The 18138-nt window shown below is 61.4% G+C and overlaps 1 protein-coding gene across 2 annotated transcripts in view; it reads left to right on the forward strand.

Moving 5' to 3' along the window:
• Window positions 1–14764, forward strand: part of Tfeb (transcription factor EB) — a 35801-nt gene extending 21037 nt beyond the window's left edge. For both annotated transcript variants that reach the window (XM_063238906.1, XM_063238907.1), the window contains exons 2-9: window positions 9512–9722; window positions 9812–10066; window positions 10429–10509; window positions 11990–12110; window positions 12202–12258; window positions 12691–12766; window positions 12957–13104; window positions 13745–14764. In XM_063238906.1, the coding sequence (XP_063094976.1) occupies window positions 9528–9722; window positions 9812–10066; window positions 10429–10509; window positions 11990–12110; window positions 12202–12258; window positions 12691–12766; window positions 12957–13104; window positions 13745–14218 (1407 nt within the window). In that variant the 5' untranslated portion in view covers window positions 9512–9527 and the 3' untranslated portion in view covers window positions 14219–14764. The remainder of the gene's footprint in view (window positions 1–9511; window positions 9723–9811; window positions 10067–10428; window positions 10510–11989; window positions 12111–12201; window positions 12259–12690; window positions 12767–12956; window positions 13105–13744) is intronic.
• Window positions 14765–18138: the final 3374 nt, after the last annotated feature.

The following is an 18138-nucleotide window of genomic DNA, read 5'->3' on the forward strand; positions in this document are numbered from 1 at the left end:
TCGCTGGACTCCTCTCCCTCTTTTCTCGGGGTCTCCCTGGGTGAGTGTAGGGGGCCCAGCCTCCACCCAGTGGGAGCTGGCAGGCAGGAGCCCTGGCAGATGCCCGCGGGCTCCCAGCATTGTGCCCTGGCCCAAGCACCACCCTCTCCCTGCCCATCTTTCGCCACTCTCAGGCCAGCTGTCAGCTGTCCCCAGGGCTGTATTCAGGTGGGACCTCTCCCGGCAGTGAATCCCGAGGCTGGGAGGGATTTCCGGGCCCGGAGGAAGATATTTCGGGACAAGGGCCTTTCCAGAACCCGTGAAATCACACACCCTCCCACAGCCCCACAGGGCCCCAACAAAGGACTCCTTCTCGGGCATCTTGGGCTGTTTGGGGTTCAGTCCACACCTCAGGGTCTCTCTGGTGGCCGGCAGCCCCCTGGCAGTGGGGACGGAGGTCAGTGGGGCGTGAGCTGGAGAGAGGGTAGAGGGAAGAGCGTCACTTGTCCACGATGGAGTGGACCAGGGTCCCTTCCTCTCCTGAAGCTGTGTGGTTGGTGACCAGGGGTTTTGCTGCAGACCTGTATGTGCACCTGGGAGTTAGGTGTAGCGTCTACTGCATGTGGCTGTGTCTTGGGGACCCCAATGTCAGCACCCATGTGGTGAATGTTTGTGTCCGGTGCTGGAGTCCTCAGGCAGGTGACTGATGAAAAGTTGGGTCCTCCCCAGGCTTGGACGAGGGATGCAGGTTCATCATTACTCAGGAGGGAGAGGGCAGGCATGGGGGGAGAGTGGGCCCCGTGAGCCAGCCTCCCGCGTGGCCAGGCACGTGTGTCCTCAAGGTGGCCAGCTCCCAGCTGAAGGTGCTCTGGCTGCTGGACAGCACGAGTGTGCTGAGAAGTGCGTGTGTGCCTGAGTGTGTGTGTGCAGGGGTGGGTGTGTCTCTCAGGTCCAGCTGAGCTTATTTTCCCAGGGGCAGCATCTCAGTTTCTGACTGTGCCCCTGTGCCAGGCCCAAGAGTCTTCTGCATGGGATGCTGACCCTTCTCCCACCCTACACCCCACAATCTGGTCCCTCTCTGGTCCGGCTGAAAAGTCAGGGCCACTTCTCAAGTCGAGGTGGTTTAAAGTCTCTCTCCTCCCTGCCGCCCCCCCCCCACCTGTCACCAATTTCATGCTTGCAACTTGGTGACCGAGTCCCCAGGAGGCTACAAGTTCCTTTGCTGTGCCCACAAGTCTCCCAGGGTGACTCTCGAAAGGGCGTCTCTGGCTCCCTGGCTCCGGGCTGGGGCCCAAGAGTCTGCAGTTCTAACCAGCAGCTGGGTTCGTGGCGGGCTTGTGCTCTGAGCAGCGGAGCCTTAAAAGGCCCCTTTCATCTCCCGCGGCCCGGATGGACAGGGTCGGCGGGAACCCACAGGAACTGACGCTCTAGGCACCTGCTGAGTCTGGGCACAGCACCTCCCCACCTCTACATGGAAGGGTGGGCACTACTGCCACTGTGGCCCCGTGGGGAAACCGAGGCTCAGAGAGGTTGAGCACCTGCTCGCAGTCACACGATAACCGGTAAGAGGCAAAGCCGCATCCGAGCTCGGGATATTGGGGTCCAGAGGTTTGTATGTAACGCTGAACCCCACTGTGTTCCAGACTCAGAAACATGAGGCAGCAAGTGTTGGGGGTCAAATGCTGAGGTCAGGGGCCTCGGGGCGTGGTCCTGGCTGGCTCGTGGGTGGGACTGAGGCCTCAGAGGAGGAAGCAGAGGAGGAGGGACAGAAGGGAGAGGAGCCGGGAGGTGGCTGTGCTGGGTGGGCTGGGATCCTTCCTCCTTTCTGCTGGGCTTGAGACACCTCGGCCTCCTCAGGCCAGGGTGAGCAGGCTCCCAGGGGCTGGGGCCCCAGCCAGGAGTGTGAGTTGAGGCTGTTGGTTCAAGTCTGAGAGAGGACTGTGAACTTTATGTTCTTTCTGTCCTCCGGTCCCTCTTTCACACTGCGGTCAGGAGGCCATCCTGTCTCCAGTATGGAGGTCGCAGAGATTCTGCATGATGGAGCTAGGCGGTGACCGAGGTCCGGGGACACGGGGCGGAGGCTGGGCAGGCACAGGGTCAGTGGGAAGCGAAGGTGGAGGAGCCCCAGGAGCAGGAGAGGGAGGCAGGCGCTGGTGGGACCAGGGGTGCTCTGTTCCCCGGCCAGGGAGGGACAGGTGGGGTCACAGAGGTACTGGGACCCTGAGGTAGTCAGCAGCTGACTCAGGGTGACAGACAGGGAGATCTGGGCCTGAGGCTGGGTTTGGGGCACAAGAGGCTTGGATGCAGACTCTCCTGCCTGAGGGTGGGGGAAACAACCTGAGGCCCCAAAGTCCCCACAGCCCTAGGGCTTCCTGATGAAAGCTTGCACTGAGCGTGGGACCATGTACCAGAGCCTCTCGGCCCCTCAGACAGGGCTGGAAGGGACCTGCACCTTTGCAGTCCTGTGGCCTAAGGTTGGCGGAGGCCCCACCAATGCGGGTCCCCTAAGCGCACTCCAGCTGTGGGCAGGTGTTCCTGCTGAGGAGGCAGCGCAAGACCCTGGGGACAGGCTTATTCCAAAGGAGCTGAGTGCTCTGTGGGGGTCTTCGGCCTTATCTTCTCTGCGGAGTAGGCTCTGTGACCACAGGGTGGCCTGTCAGGCAGGGCTGCGCAGGTCCACAGGAGTGGCCCCTTCTGCAAGAGGAAGACCAGGGAGCTCTCCGGCCTGGGCTACTCTGCACTCCACTACCACACTGGGCCAGCACCAGTCCTCTGTCCAGTGGATCCATAGTTCTGTGGTCCCTGGGCTCTGAGGCCCAGATCCATGTGGCTGTTTAGCAGGAGAATGAGGTCGCCTCAAGTCCTGGGGTATCTAGGAGGGCCAGGGGGTGCATAGGCCTCTCTGCAAGGGTGGAGTGATGTGGGATCTTCCTGTGTCCCCAGCTTTCCTGTCCCAGCCAGGGCTGCTGTTGGTCATCTGGAAACCCCAGGCTGGAGTGCCCGGCCCTGTGCTCCCACGGTGTGACTGTGGCGTGTGAAGTCACCCTTCTAAGGCTCCCTGTGCTCTCCTACAGTGTCATCTCCTTGAAGCCAAGGGGCTGGTCAGTGTCCAGGAAACAGCTAGAAAGCAAAGCAGAGTGGACACAGGCACGACCCTGCAGGGGACAGAGGGCCCAGGAGGGGAGAGACAGCAGTCCAGCGTGTGGCGGGGCCGGACGCCCCCAGGCCTTTCTGCCTCTGCCCCCCATGCCTGCCGAAGCCGTACCTTTTCCCTCACTGCCCACCCATTCCTGGGGGACCCAAGCTGGGACCTGGGCTGAGGGAACTGGAGCCTCCCCTTGCCCCACCTGCTGTGATGCTCCGGTTGGAACACAGGCCCTGAGTCCCGCTCAACTCTGCAGCCTCCTGCGCTGGGGGGGCAGAGCGTGCGGCGTCCTGGGTCCGAGTCTCCGCTGCACAGGATTTTCCTGCCGTTTCCTGGCTGTACTTGTTGCAAGCAGGTCCGGTCAGCGCGCACTGAGGGCGCCCCCTCGCCACTGCGGTGCCGGGCCTGCAGATGAGTGCCCGTGCCTGGGCTGGCTTCGAGCTCACTGTGTAGCCCAGGCCTGCCTGCGTGTGTGCTGCAAGGAGGGGGGAGGGGCTCTGACCATCTGCCTCTGATGGAGGGGTGAGTGGGGGAGGGTAGCTCGAAGGGCCCCTTTCCCCAAAGGAAGTTAGAAGTGCAGAAAGAGAGGGCTCGTGCAGGGAGGTCCTCAGTGGGCCTGCAGTGACAGTGCACTGTGCCTGGAATGGGGACCCCCACCTTGCCCACCTAGGGGTCACAGCTCTGTGAGAGAAAGCGGCCATCAGATACGGAGACTGAGGCCACACCAGCCACAGAGTCCGGCTCGAGGTGGGGACCTCAGCCAGGCAGGTCTTTCTGTCCTTTCCTCAGGGGTGGCTGCCGGGCCCTGGGGGGGGGGGGAGGTCACACGACACCACCTCACTCCCAGTGTCTTTTGGGGTGAGGCCGGCTCCCCAGTAACTCTTGAGGACCTGTGGCTGCTTTGGTAATGTGGAGAGGCCTTGTCCTGAGGCACAGGGATGACATGGACATTCCTGTCCTGTTTCCTAGCCTTGCAGGCTCTGCTTCTCTGCAGAGGGGACTCAGAGAAGGCAGGGTGGACCCCAAACCTGGTTTCCCCTCCCGAGGTACAGAGGCTGTCTGAGGCTCGGGGTTGTCCCTGTCCAGTGCCTGCTTGGACCTCCTTTGGTGGCCGGTTCCTCACCAGGTTCAGAGGCAGCAAACTCCATCTGAGGAATTCTTCTGCCTGTGGAGGCACGGGACCCAGCAAATGGCTTCAGCAGGCACCCGTCCTGCCGCCGGCACGCTCTGGCTGTGGTTCCAGCCGCCGGCCATGTGCTTTCCTGGGAATGCAGGAAATGTCCCTCCTCTTTGAGCTTTGTGGGCTTTTTGTTTGTTTGTTTGTTTTTCTCCTCCTGAGCATGGGGATTGTAAGCAGTTTCATCACTGCTGGATGAAAGGGATCAGGTGCTGAAAGACTTCTTCGAGGGGAACCCTGAAATTAAAAGCCTGGCAGCCCTGGGCCCAAGTACAGGAGCGGGGCTGAAATCTTAGCCCCGGGGTCCAGGCCAGGAACCAGATCCGGCCTCCTACACATTAGCTGTGTGACCTTTACATACAGAGCTGTGGCCTCTCTGGGCCTGCCTTCCATGTCTGGGAGGTGGGGACAACAATGGTACTCGGGTGGCAAAAGAAACGGTGAATGTAAGGTGCTCTGAACAGTACCCGGTGCCAAGACTCGGGCCAAGCCGTCAGTGTGCGCTAGGAGAGAGAGAGAGCCACGCACGGGCGCAGAGGGTGAGCCACGGTCCCGGAGATGAACGCGCTCCTGGTCGCCACCCAGAAGTCAGTGGTGTTTCCTATCACCTAATTTTTCACATGGAGTTGCGTAGATTCTGTATTAATCTCCCTGTGTGTCCTTCTCTTTGTCCCCGCGGTGTTTACTGTAAACAGCCTCCTGCCACCGGGGGCGGGCCGCTGTCACTCACTGAACTCTCCCATTGCTGGACTCAAGGCCAGTGTTTACCTTTCTCTGTGTCGGGTAGAGCGTGTCTTTCAGTGCACAGATGCTTTTTGCATTTAGAGTCTCGGGCTGTGAGTATTTTTTAAGACTTGGATGCCTAACGCCAAGCTGATTTTTCCAAGAAGTGACACCAAGGTAGTGACTGAGAGTCGAGGTGGGAGCTTTGAAAGTCTCGCATACACCCGGGGAGGGGCGGCCCGGGAGGCCACTTGCTTCACTCCCATTTAAACTCTTTAACATATGTCTTCATTCTTGTATGATTCTTGAAAAATAACATTATGCTTTCTGGGACACGTTTGGCCAACGTGATGCTCACATGCCCTGTGGGCAGCTGCTACCTGTGCATGCCACATCTTAATCCTTTTTGCACCCCTTTCCCTCCCCCCTCCTCTCTCTCATGTGATTTTTTTTAAAAAAAATAAAAAAGAAAACGTGGAGGGAGCAGCTGGATGAACAGCCACAAACAGGATAATCACCTCGCCAACACCTGCGCTGGTCACAGAGCAGCTCCCCAGTCCTCAGCCCTCTGGGTGTCCCCAGGGCTCGCCTGGTCCCGCCTCCCCACACAGTGGGTTTGTCTGGCCCGGTTCTGAGCCGCCTGTGCGGGCCCCTCTGCGTCTGGCTTCTGTCGTGTCCGCTGCGGCTGCAGCTGGCTGCGCTCCTGGCCGAGTTGCATTCCATCCTGGGCCACTTCTCTCCTCTCTCCTCCCTGGCCATCTGGGCGGTTCCCGGTTGGGGCTCTCACCCAGGCCGCCGCCTTCCGGGCACGGTCTGCTGGACGCCCGGTGGTGAGCACGCCAGCCCTGCCTCGATGTGGGAGCACCGGCACGGGGTCACGGTGCAGCTGAGCCTCGGCTTCCTGCTCCCGTTTCCGAAGGTCCCCTACCTGGAAGGCAGGAAAGCCCTCAGGATGGGTCAGGCCCCGCCACCTGAGGGCGCTGAGCGCCGAGCTGTGTCCCCTCGTGGGTCTTGGGCTGCCGGTTCCCACGGGTGGGTGCGAGTTGCTGACCCAGATTGGTGGCTGTGTCGTGTCCTCACCCAGGGTCCTCAGGGGGCCTGGTGACCATGGTGTGGAGCAGAGCAGAATGGGAACCAGGCATGAGCGCTGGGGTCCCTTCCCCTGCAGAGGCACCTCCCAACCCAAGCATGCATCTGTAATCCCAGCCCTCTGGGAGGCTGAGGCAGGAGGATCATACTTTTGAATCCAGTCTGGGCAGTTTATTGCTAAGCACCTGTCTAAAAGGGCCAGGGATTTGACTCGGTGCAAATCCCCAGTACAGGAAACAGCCACACACATCGGTGGTGGGGAGTCAGCTGCTTCCTAAGTGGAAAGATAAGGTATTCAGGAACCCCAGACCCAGAGCAGACACTGGGAGGTGCTGGGAGCCCCAAAGAGTGACCAGGAACTGGCCGTTACGGTCAGCGGCAGCATCTGGGACAAGTTACTTCAGCTCTTTGTGGCTTAGTTTCCCCACTAGAAAATGGGGGCACTGCCTGTCCTCTCCTTGTGGGGTTGAGGTGAAGAATAAGTGAATTTGTGTTTGGTAAAGCCCTGGAGTCCTGGTTCTTGCCTCTACTGTGAACCTGCTTTCTGCCAAAAGGGCCCAGGCTGTGTATTTCATTTTCACCCTGTGTCTTTGATAGCTTCTTTCCTACCCCTTCCTCTTGCTGAGACTTTCCTGTTCCAGGGTCCTCTTTTGCCCTCCTGCAGTCCAGTGATTTCTCCTCAGCTTCCAACTACTCTGTCCACTTACTTTAGGGAAGGTTCTGGTCAGCTTGTTTTTACTAAGGTATAAATGACTGATGGGGCAATGCATACACGGAGTGGGGGAAACCAACTCTGACCCTGACTGAAGAGACCAGGACCACCCCCCAGTGAGTTCCAGGCATCCTCTGTGTCTCCCTGCCGTGGCTCTGGGAGGGATGGACAGGCCCCGTCCTGTTGAAGGAGGTGCTGCCTGGGGAGAGGTCCGCCCTGGTGGCAGATAGTCGGTCCTGAGCATGCTCAGTGGTCACTTTCTAGGCTTGGAGCACTAGATGTGGGCTTAGGGGGTGAACCCGTGGGGTCGAAGGTGGGGTTCATGTGCTTGGGTTTCCCACGGACCATGCTGTCCGCCCCAGGTCCCTGTGTCCCAGCCTTCACCCTGCACGTTCCTGCGTACCAAGGCCCAGGCTGGGGCCGGGCCAGGGTCCTTCTGCCCTGCCACCTGCCATCCCAGGCTGGGCACGTAGTGCAGGAGTGGGGACGTCCTGTGTAGTGGCAGCCGCCCCAGCAGACCCGACAAGGCGCCTAGCCCTTTGTCCAGGAAACAAGGGCCTCCTTCTCCCCCGCCCGCCCGTCCGCCCAAGCCGGCTGGCACAGCCAGCCCCGCAGCCCCCGCCTGGCTACTGAAGCTGGCCTGTCCCAGGAGGGCTGCCTGGTGCAGCTGTGGTCAGCGGGCTGTGCGGACAGGGCGCCCCACTGTAGGGTGCAGAGCAGGGGCGGGGGGGGGTGCCATCCCGGGCTCTGTCCCTCCGTTTTGTGATAGTCTTGCTATGTTGCCCAGGCTGGCCTTTAACTCTCTGCCATCCTCCTGCCTCAGCCTCCTGAGTGCTGGGATTATGGGTGTGCACTACGTTCAGCTCTTCCCAGGGCCTCAGATGTGCAAGTCCTGGGAACCGGCCCTGACCCACAGTAGGTATTCAAATAAGTCCACACCTGTGCTGTTGCCCGCTTTGGTCCCTGCAGGCTGGTACTTATTCGGGTGTCACTCATGCAGCGGCCCAGAGCCCCCCACCATGTGGGACATTATTTTCACTAGATTCTTATCTTAAGTGGAACTGTTTTTAGGAGAGGAAACAGGTTCAGAAAGGTTAAGTGACTTTGCTCAAGGGCACACAGCAAAGAAATGGCAGACCCGAGATTCAAGCCCATATCTGTCCTGTTGGAAAGCCCTCACTCATGCTGGGCATAGTGGTGCGTGCCTGTAATCCCAGTGCTCAGGAGGCTGAAGCGGGAGGATCACCCCATGTTCGAGGGCAGCCTGGGCTCCATAGTGAGTTCTAGGCCAGCCTGACGTACATAGTGAGACCCTGTCTCAGACAATAACAACAACAATAACAACAACAACAACAGAGGCTTTGCTCAACGTGAGGTTGCGAGAACAAGACCCTCTGGCCACTCCACCCAGGGACCCTGTGCTGTCTCCACCCATCCCCGCTGGACAGGGCCCCAGGAACCCTGCGCCCAGCTCCTGTTCTGTGCGCAGGCCCTGGAGGCTCCTCAAGGGGGAGGGACTTGCCCAGGGTCGGAGTGAGCAGTGTCAGCTACGCCCAGCTGTGGGTCCTCCGCCCCGCCCTCCCCTCCCAGCCAGGCTTGGGGGCCTCTATCACCCCTGCCCCATCCAAGCTGGAGCTGAGTTGAGCTAGGTGGGGGAGGTGGCCCGGCCCTGGTGCCCTCCCCCTGCAATGCAGCCCCAGCTCAGGGCTGTGCTTCCCACGGCCCTACCTTGCCTCCTGGCGCTAGACTTGCTCCCCAGTTCCTGTCTAATGAATGATGTGCATTCTCTTCTGAGTGGCCCTCACGTCTCCATCCGACCTGGGCTGTGGGCCGGAGGCGGAGCAGGGAACACAGCATGCCTTCGCCTGGGGACGTGTGCATTCCTCTGGGGACTGCGCAGGGGATCACTCTGCCAAACGCATAGCATTTCAGATGGCAGAGAGCGATAGGGGAAACCGAGGGCCGAGGGTGTGTGGGGTGCTGGGTGGGGGTGCAGTTCACCCAGGGAGCATTGATCAGTGTGGTAAGGTAACGTTTGTGCCTTGGAGGAGGTGAAGGAGGGAGCCGTGATGGTATCAGGGGGAGAGCATTCCTGGCCATTTCTGGCTACAGGAGCCACAAGTGCAGAGGCCCACGGCGGGGACATGCTAGGAGGTACTGGGGATGGTGGAGGGAACCAGGTGGTGAGGATGGGGTAGCATGGGCGGAAGCAGATCCCAGAAGGCTGTTGTGACCATGGTGAGGACTTTGGTGATGATACTGGGGCAAGTGGGAGCCATGGAAGGTTCAGGGCAGAGAGCAGGGCAGGAGCTGGCTTGGATTTAGACAACCTCTGTGGAGTCACTGAACAGTGGGAGGGGAGCTGTGAGGGCTTGGAGAAGGCGGCAGGGCCACGCCCACCAGGCCCTGGGGACCTGGGCGCGGCCAGAGCTCTCAGGATAGGGACAGACCCAGAGGAGTCAAAGCTGACACCGGACCCAGTGCAGCAGAGTGCTCAGGTCTCGGTGTGGATGGCCCAGCTCAGCAGCCAGCCGGCCCCGTGGCTGTGGCCAGGGCCCTTGCCCTCTGAAGGCTCTGTGTCCCCTCCGGGGCCATGGGAGTCCCCACACATGTACCAGCTCCTGGAGGAGCCCCTGGACTGCGAGGGGCAGCCGTGCCTCACTGGATCCTGTCCCTGCGTCCTCAGGGAGCCGCCGGCCACCATGGCATCGCGTATCGGGCTGCGTATGCAGCTCATGCGGGAGCAGGCGCAGCAGGAGGAGCAGCGTGAGCGGCAGCAGCAGGCGGCCATGGTCCAGTTCCTGCAGCAGCAGCAGCTCGGGGCCTCCCCCTCGCCCGCCATCAGCACCCCTGTGCCCTTCCAGGCGCCGCCACCTGTGCCCGGTGAGGTGCTCAAGGTAGGTCCTCCCACCCGGCCCCACACAGGCCCCCGGGCCCAGCCTCCCGCCCCTCACAGCGGCCCCACAGCAGCTGTCGCCTCCCCCAGGTGCAGTCCTATCTGGAGAACCCCACCTCCTACCACCTGCAGCAGTCCCAGCATCAGAAGGTGCGAGAGTACCTGTCCGAGACCTACGGGAACAAGTTCGCAGCCCGGATCAGCCCGGCCCAGGGTTCCCCAAAGCCCCCGCCTGCCGCCTCCCCAGGGGTGCATGCTGGGCATGTGCTGTCCACCTCGGCTGGCAACAGTGCACCCAACAGCCCCATGGCCATGCTCCACATAGGCTCCAACCCCGAGAAGGAGGTGAGCATGGTGGGGAGGCAGAGTACGGGGTGCCCAGGAGCCCAGGGTGGAGGGCTGCAGCCCTGCCTCAGTGTGGAGAAACAATTCCATCCTCGGTGTGCACCACCCTGCTGGGGCCGCCCCGGCAGGCTCACGGGGACCACTGTGCTCGCTGAGCTCTGGTGTGGGATTGAGTGGCCTCCTGGGCAGGTCGGTTCCTAAGAAAGGGCCCTACTTGGCCTGGGGTCAGGTGCCACTTGGGGTCCTCTTGTAGGTGAGCGGTTGGGCCCAGGGCTCCTGGCCCCTCAGGGGAGCGCTGTCCCTGCTGTCCCCATCCCCGTCCCCTTTCCGGATCCCCTCCAGACACCTTTCCCCTTTTCCAGTTTGATGACGTCATCGACAACATCATGCGGCTGGACAACGTGCTGGGCTACATGAACCCGGAGCTCCAGATGCCCAACACGGTACCCGTGGACAGGCCGGGTGGGCACCGGGCATGGGCAACCCCAGTAGCTGAGTGACAAAGCTGACGGGGCCCACTGGCATCTGTCTGTGGAGACCAGAGTCCCTGCCACCCAGGCTGCTCTGGGTACCTGATGGAGTAGGAGAGCCAGGCCGAGGGTGACCAGACTGGGCACAATCAGGGCCACAGCGAGTCGCCACAGCGAGTCCGCAGGAAGCCCTTGTGCCGATCTGGAGTTCCACACCCCACCAAGTCAGGGCCTAGACACCAAGGGCCAGCGTTGTGTCTCTCACTACGGGGGGTGGGTGTCCCCAGGCCCAGGACCCCTCCTCTGGCTGCACCCTGGCCATGCGACACTTGGGGTCTCCCAGACAGGGAAGGGTGATGGTGGGGAGAGGCTGGGCTTGGGATCCAGAGGTCCTAGTGTCCTCAGCTGCAGAGTGGGGCATCTGCCCACAGCAGATGAGCGAGAAACCAAAGGCTGAGGTGCCTGAGGTGCAGAGCCCCCTCATGGTGAAGGCCCAGCTGCTTCTGCCAGGACCTTCTCCCCATCCTGCCCAGGAATCAGGCCCCAGGCCCCACAGCCCTGGTGACTATGCCAGTGGCTTGGGGAGAGCTGGCCAGGACCGGCTGGGCCAGAGCTGCAGCTGGCAGGGGCCAAGGGAGGTGGGGGGAAGTGCTCGACCAATCCCCAGAGTAGCTACATGCATTGTGCTGAGTGTCGCTGCCCGGATTTGTCTCCATGGCTGGAGCTGGGGAGGTCTTCCCAGATTTGCCTCTGCCTAAACCTTTGCTGGCTGCCCTTGTTAATACCCTGGCTTGGTAGCACATGGCTGTCATCCCAGCACTCTGGGAGACTGAGGCAGGAGGATTACAAATTGAAGACCATACTGGGCAAATTAGTGTTTTAGCTTGACCCTGTCTCAGAATAAAAAGATGTTATAAAGACTTGAGGGGGTAGCTGCATGTGGAGGCCCTGGGTTCAGTCCCCAGTACTACAAAACGAAAAACCAAAACATAAACCAGGCATGATGGCACATGCCTGGGATCCCAGTATTCGGGAAGCTGAGGCAGGAGGATTGCAGCAAGTTCAAGGTCAGCCTGGACTGCATAGCAAGACCCTGTCACAAAACAACAAAAACAAAAACAGACCACATCGCTCCAGGAGCGGGCTGCCTCCCGTGTCCCTGCCTCGCCCGTCATCCCAGCAACTTGGCCCTGAGCTGCTGGCACCCGCACCCGGGCTGCTCGCACGCTGCCCTCCCTCCTCCCTGTTCAGGACTCAGTGGGACTCCATGCCCTCCAGGAAACCTGGAGCCTTCGGGGTCAGCCAGGCCCCTCCCTCTCCCATCCTGGCTCCGGAGGGCAGGGCTGCACTTCCGGGGAAGGGGCCTAGGGCTTCCTCTGGGCAGCTCCTGGGACCCCGGGCCTGGAGGGGACGCCCCATGGCTCACCGAGGCCCCCCTGGCTCTGCCCCACAGCTGCCCCTGTCCAGCAGCCACCTGAACGTGTACAGCAGCGACCCCCAGGTCACAGCCTCCCTGGTGGGGGTCACCAGCAGCTCCTGCCCCGCTGACCTGACCCAGAAGCAGGAGCTCACAGGTACCGTGTCCCCACCTCCTATCTCGTGCCCTGGTTTTCCCTGTCCATCCCACGATCCCACAGTTCTCTCCTCTCCTACCGTGGCCTCCAGATGCTGAGAGCCGGGCGCTGGCCAAGGAGCGGCAGAAGAAGGACAATCACAACCTCAGTGAGTCCTGCCCTCCCACGCCGTCACCCGTAAGGGCCACACTCGGGTCCTTCCCTAGCTCCAAACCCTTGTAGCTGCCTCTGCTCTCCCTGTGGGGAACCCCATCCTGCCCTCTTCGAAGCCTGGTCCTTTTTAGGAAGGGCTGGGAGGCTGGCTGTTCCTGAAATCCCATTTATTCATAGTGACCTTCAGAGCGAAGACCCTGGGGCTATTGAGGGAGGGGTAGGAGTTTACTGCAGGCACAGGGCTGGGCTGGCAGCTGTCTGGAGCTGCTGCTGCTTGCAGTGCTCTCATTGTGACTGGCCTGAACCCTGAGCCCTAGACCCTGGGGAGTCCCAGTCTGCCGGGTCCCCCCTTCCTCTCCCTGGGCTGGGGCTGCCCAAAGGGGATCCCCACCCGCTAACTGCTGCCTCTGGAATCTGCCACCTGTAGTTGAAAGGAGGCGGAGGTTCAACATCAATGACCGCATCAAGGAGCTAGGAATGCTGATTCCCAAGGCCAACGACCTGTGAGTGGGCTGGGGGTAGGGACGGGTACCGGGAGAGGGACCCTTCCAGGGGCCCGCCTGCTTCCCAAGTCAGGACCCACAGGCTGTGTGGGGAAGCCAGGCCGGGTCCCAGGGGCTTCCTGGAGGAGGCGGGGTGCGAGGACTCAGGTCTGGGCATTGACCGCTGACTGCCCGGCTGGCCTCGCCGCAGGGACGTGCGCTGGAACAAGGGCACCATCCTCAAGGCGTCCGTGGACTACATCCGGCGGATGCAGAAAGACCTGCAGAAGTCTCGGGAGCTGGAGAGCCACTCGCGGCGCCTGGAGATGACCAACAAGCAGCTCTGGCTGCGCATCCAGGTCCGGCCCTCTGCCGGGGCTTCCTGGGTAGCGGGCGGACGCAGACCCCAGCGCGGGGCCCACACCCCTGCAGTGGAGAGAGGAGGCAGGGCGTGGGGCTTCAGTGACAGGTGATCCCACAGTCCCCCTAAGATGCCAAGGCGGGGCTCAACCAAAGTACCAGACTTCCGAGTGTCAGCCCCACCCCTGGGCTCTGGTTTGAGTCAGAGGGCCGCTTGTTACCGTGGGCCCCGGGCTGGTCCTCTATGCGGAGGGCACCTGGACCGCAGCTTTTTAACTCACGGGAGATGCTACAATTCCCGTTAGCGCCCAGCACACTGGGCCAGGCTCCCAGTGAAACATCCCAGTATCCTGAAACGAAACCTACCCTGAATCGGGGCAGCGCATTGTGATCATTTCTATTCGAGTCCAGTCTAGACACGTCTCTTTCAATGTGAGCGTGAGAGAGCCAGTCAAGCTCCAAGACCCAGCGCGGTTTCCCAACCGCTAATGAGCTGCAACTTGTAGCCTGAACCAGCCATAGTCTGGTCTGGACGCCAGCGCAGCTGTCCAGGGCTGGGGGGCTGGGGGATGCCGTGTGGGCCCGGGGAGAGCGCCCCACAGCTGTGCCCAGCCCTCTGTCCCCTGTCCCGGCCCACAGGAGCTGGAGATGCAGGCGCGGGTGCACGGTCTCCCCACCACCTCGCCGTCGGGCGTGAACATGGCCGAGCTGGCCCAGCAGGTGGTGAAGCAGGAGCTGCCCGGCGAGGAGGCCCCTGGGGAGACGCTGATGCTGGGGGCCGAGGTGCCCGAGCCCGAGCCACTGCCGTCGCTGCCTCCCCAGGCCCCGCTGCCCCCTCCCGCCGAGCCCCCGTCCCCGTTCCATCACCTGGACTTTAGCCACAGCCTGAGCTTTGGGGACGGGGGTGATGAGGGCCCCTCGGGCTACCCCGACCCCCTGGGGCCCGAGCATGGCTTCCCCAACCTGTCCAAGAAGGATCTGGACCTCATGCTGCTCGACGACTCCCTGCTGCCGCTGGCCTCCGACCCCCTGTTCTCCACCATGTCCCCCGAGGCCTCCAAGGCCAGCAGCCGCCGCAGCAGCTTCAGCATGGAGGAGGGCGATGTGCTGTGACCCCAGTGGCCCCGCACATGGTGGGGGACGGGCCTTGTCCCTCCCTCCTTCCCTTCTTACCCGGCCGCACTCCTGTGTGAAGCAGCCGCTTGCCTGCCCACTGTGCCCCCGTGGCCCCTCTTTGGACTTCGTGCCCACCCGGCAGCCCAGGGGTCCGGACACAGCACCCCCAGGGGCAGCCCTGTCACTGGACTAGAGGGGTGGGGAGGAGAGACGGAGCGGCCTGGGTAGCAACAGCCCTGTCCCGGCCCTGGGTGCCAGGTGCTGGGCAGCAGGGAGGTTCGGGGGGCTTCTGTGTAGCGGCATCTGCCGGGGCACTCAGGCTCACTTTCTGGGGCCTCCCTGGCCATAAGCCAGCCCCCAGCCTGGTCACCCCGCAGGTGGGCACCTACCCGCCTTTGGTGCTAACAGCTCTCCCTATGGGGTGAGGGTGGTGTGGCTGGAAGAGCGGGCTGGGTTCGGAGCTGAGTGGGATCGCTGCCAGCAGAGCAGCTCCCCTCTCTCCGGACCCCCACTTTGTGCCTTTAGTAAACACTGTGCTTTGTACCTTCTGGTCCTGTCTCTTCAGCGCTGGCCTAGGGCAGGTGGCAGGGATTCAGATGTCCAGCTTGAAGACCTTGGGTGCTTCCTGGAGTGTTAGTGGGTACAGAGGATGAGACAAACACGGAGGTCCCCCAGAACCCCACAGCTCTTCAGCAAGAGAAGTGACAGATTCAGGTGCCAACCAGGGCATTGTCCCTCCTCGAGGCCACAAGGTGGCGCTGCCACCACGCTGGTCCCACACCTCCCACTGTGGCCTGAGCCTGGCGGGCCAGAGGAAGGCAGGGACCGCCTTGCTCCGGAGCCAGCCCCACTGTACCTATGGCCTCTCCGGGACGCCTCGGCCAGCTGCCTCTGTCCTGGAACTCCAGCTCCTTCCGTGTGGTCCCTGTGCTGTAATGTGGCCTGGCGCCTGTGCCGGGAAGGGATCCACGGGAGCTTCGGAGGGTTAGGAGGGCAGGGCGTGGTGGCTGCTGGGCTCTGTCTGGTGGCAGAGCCTCCCCGCCACTGCCGGCGGATCCTTTGCTCTTGTGGGCTGTGGGCCGCTCACTTGCCTGGGACCTGGCTGGGAAATGGGGGTCAGGGCCCCGCCCAGGATGGGGGGACCTGGGCCTAGGCAGGAAAGTGTCCCATGGAGCCACCTGAGCCCCAAGGAGGATGGAGGCAGCAGTCTTGTGGGCTTCACCTGTCCCACTGACTTTCACCAAAGTGACTTCACCTTGCAGGGACCTGGGAGGCCAAAGAAACCTAATTAAAAAAGAAAGATCCCAACTGAAAGTGGCCTAGAGGGCAATTTCCTCTGTGCGGCCCAGAGATCAGATCAACGTCAAGCAATTAACGAGCGAGCAAGGGGAGAGAAGGACTGGGCCTGGGGATGTGGGCGCCAGGGCGGCCGGCTGCCGAGGACTCAGGATTAGTGTCAAGGTCAGATGGAGCCGAGGATGACCTTGCACGCCTGAGCCAGCCCGGATGCTGGCACCCTCTTCGGGCCGCCGGTCCCCCACCCCCAGTCACTGAGCAGCCCTGGATGGAGGCCTGGGGCCCCAGATGCCCACGTGTGGCTCCCTGTGGTGGGGCGAGGGGTAGGGTCCTCCAGGTGTGCAGAGATCTCTCCCTGCCTTGCTGGGCTTCTTCACCCTGAGGTCCCCCCAGGCCACTCGGGGCCTCACCCCACCGCCAACTGCTGACTGGCTCCCTTGTCCTCAGTGGGACCCGCTGTGGCCGGGACTCAGGACATGAGTGGAGTCCTGTCCACAAGAGGGCGCCCCAGGCCAGGGCCAGGAGGCCAGGCCGGCTGGAGGTGTGGAGGGGCACCGCTTCCCCAAACCTTGGGCTGTGCCTGGTGGGGTCCACCCTGCGGGTTCTGGGTCCTGCCAAGCTGTATCAGGATGACCCTAGGGCTCCTTCCAGCGCTTAGCACCCAGAGATGTGTCGGTGGCGGCTGGCCGACCGAGAGACCCTCACCTTGGCTGGAGAGAAGTCCCAGTCAGTCACATGGTGGATGCGTCCTCCATGACGCTCTGGCCTTGGGAGGGAGGCACCTTTCCAGATGGTCCCTGGGGGGTGCCCGCCCGCCCCCTGCCTCACTTTCTGCTTCTCTTTGGCTTTTCTTCCTCACCTAGAGGACTGAACCCAGCCGCACCCCCAGACCTTTTCCTTTTCATTTTAGACAAGGTCTTGGCAAATTGCCCAGGCTGGGCTCTGATTGGCAACCTTCCTGCCTCAGCCACCCAGAGGCTGGGACTGAGGACTGTCGTCCACTGTCCACCCACCTGAGACTCCTTTTAAAAAGGTGAAATGGGAGTAAAAGGCTGAGAAGCGGGCGTCCTGCCAGGGCCCTTTCTTTCAGTGAGGAAACCCCCGGCTCTAGGCCTCCAGGATAGACTGAGGCACAGGTAGGAGTGGGGGTGGGAGAGGGGTCCAGGTGAGATGCAGGGGGACAAGCCTGTATGTCCCCCTCCCCCCGTGCAGGAGCCAGGGTCTGGGGGAAGGAGGTGGAGGAGGCAGAGTTCCCCCTGGCCTCACTGTGCTGGGCTCTGGGTCCTGGGTCTGTCTGTCTGTCTGTCTGCACTGTTACTCACTTAGGACCCATTTCCTGGCAGGGGGTCCGGATTCCCTTGTGTCTGCCCCACAATGGACAGGAGACCTCAGATCACCCCGCTCAGAGCTTCATTGGTCCCTCCATGCCACGGTGTTTTATTTTTTATTTGTTTTTGAGATGGAGACTTTAAGAATTTTTATTTATTTTTTTATTTATTGGTACCGGGGATTGAACTCACGACCTAGCGCTTGCCAGGCGCTCATGTCGCTGAGCTAAATCCCTGACCTGGTTTTTAATTTAATTTTTTACTTCTTGGTACCGGGGATCGAACTCAAGACCTGCTTGCCAGTCAGGCACTTATGCCGCTGAGCTAAATCCCAGCCCTCCCCCCGCCCCCCGTTTTTATTTTTATTAGCCTGTGTTTGCAGCACGTGGTCCCTGCACTCACCCCTGGGAGCTGGCTCACAAGTCACACAGTGGTGGTTCCTCTCTCCTCCCTTCCCCCTCCTCTCCCTGGAGCGGACCCTTTCCCATTGCAAGCCTCTGCTCCTTTCTCTCTCAGTCTCTCTGTCCTTCTCTCTGTCTGTCTGCCTCTGTCTGTGCCTGGGTGCTCCTGCCACAGCCGGCCTCCTAAAACCCACCCCAGCTTCACCGCTCCCGCTGCCCTGGGGCCCCCAGTGGGCCATGGCTGCTCAGAGCCCCCGACGCCGGCCCCCTCCTCTGGCCTGTCTCCATCTCTGCTTCCCAGCCCGGGCTGCTTCCTTGGCTCTCTCTTCCACGGCCAGTGGAATTTATACAATATTTAAGCCACCGGAGCTGAGCCTGGGCAGATATTATTAATGTAAAAGGGACTGGCTGCAAATGCTTTTGGACCTGGTTACAATTAGAGTGTGATTTTTCTAAAGGTCAATGAATTCAGATAATATCCACAGGGGGGAGAGGAATTTAATACCTTTTTAGTGAATTAATTAATTATAATATTATAGCGGCTTGGGGTTCTTTTCCAGAGTGATTAAGGGAGCCATCCGTCTTTGGGGCGGCCAGCGGCGGCGCCTGGCGCTGGTGAGGACCCCCGTCTTGGCTCGGGATGGAGCCCCCTGTCTTCTTGCCCAGTGGCTGGGAGACCAGACTGGAGGCCGAGGGCGGCTCCATGGCTGGCAGTGCCCCCTTTCCAGCCTGGGCCTGGCCCTCTTCCAGTTTGCCTGTCACAAGCCCCCTCCTTTACATTTGGGGAAACTGAGGTCCGTGGGCTGCATGCAGGGTCTTGCTTGAACCCCACTGTGAGTTAGGACAGACTGGCCAGGCTGGCTGGAGATCCCGAGGTGATGAGGAAGACCGT

This window comes from Cavia porcellus, unplaced genomic scaffold (assembly GCF_034190915.1).
Source record: "Cavia porcellus strain 051 isolate PalLab524CR breed Dunkin Hartley unplaced genomic scaffold, mCavPor4.1 scaffold_28, whole genome shotgun sequence".
Taxonomy (NCBI): Eukaryota; Metazoa; Chordata; class Mammalia; order Rodentia; family Caviidae; genus Cavia; species Cavia porcellus.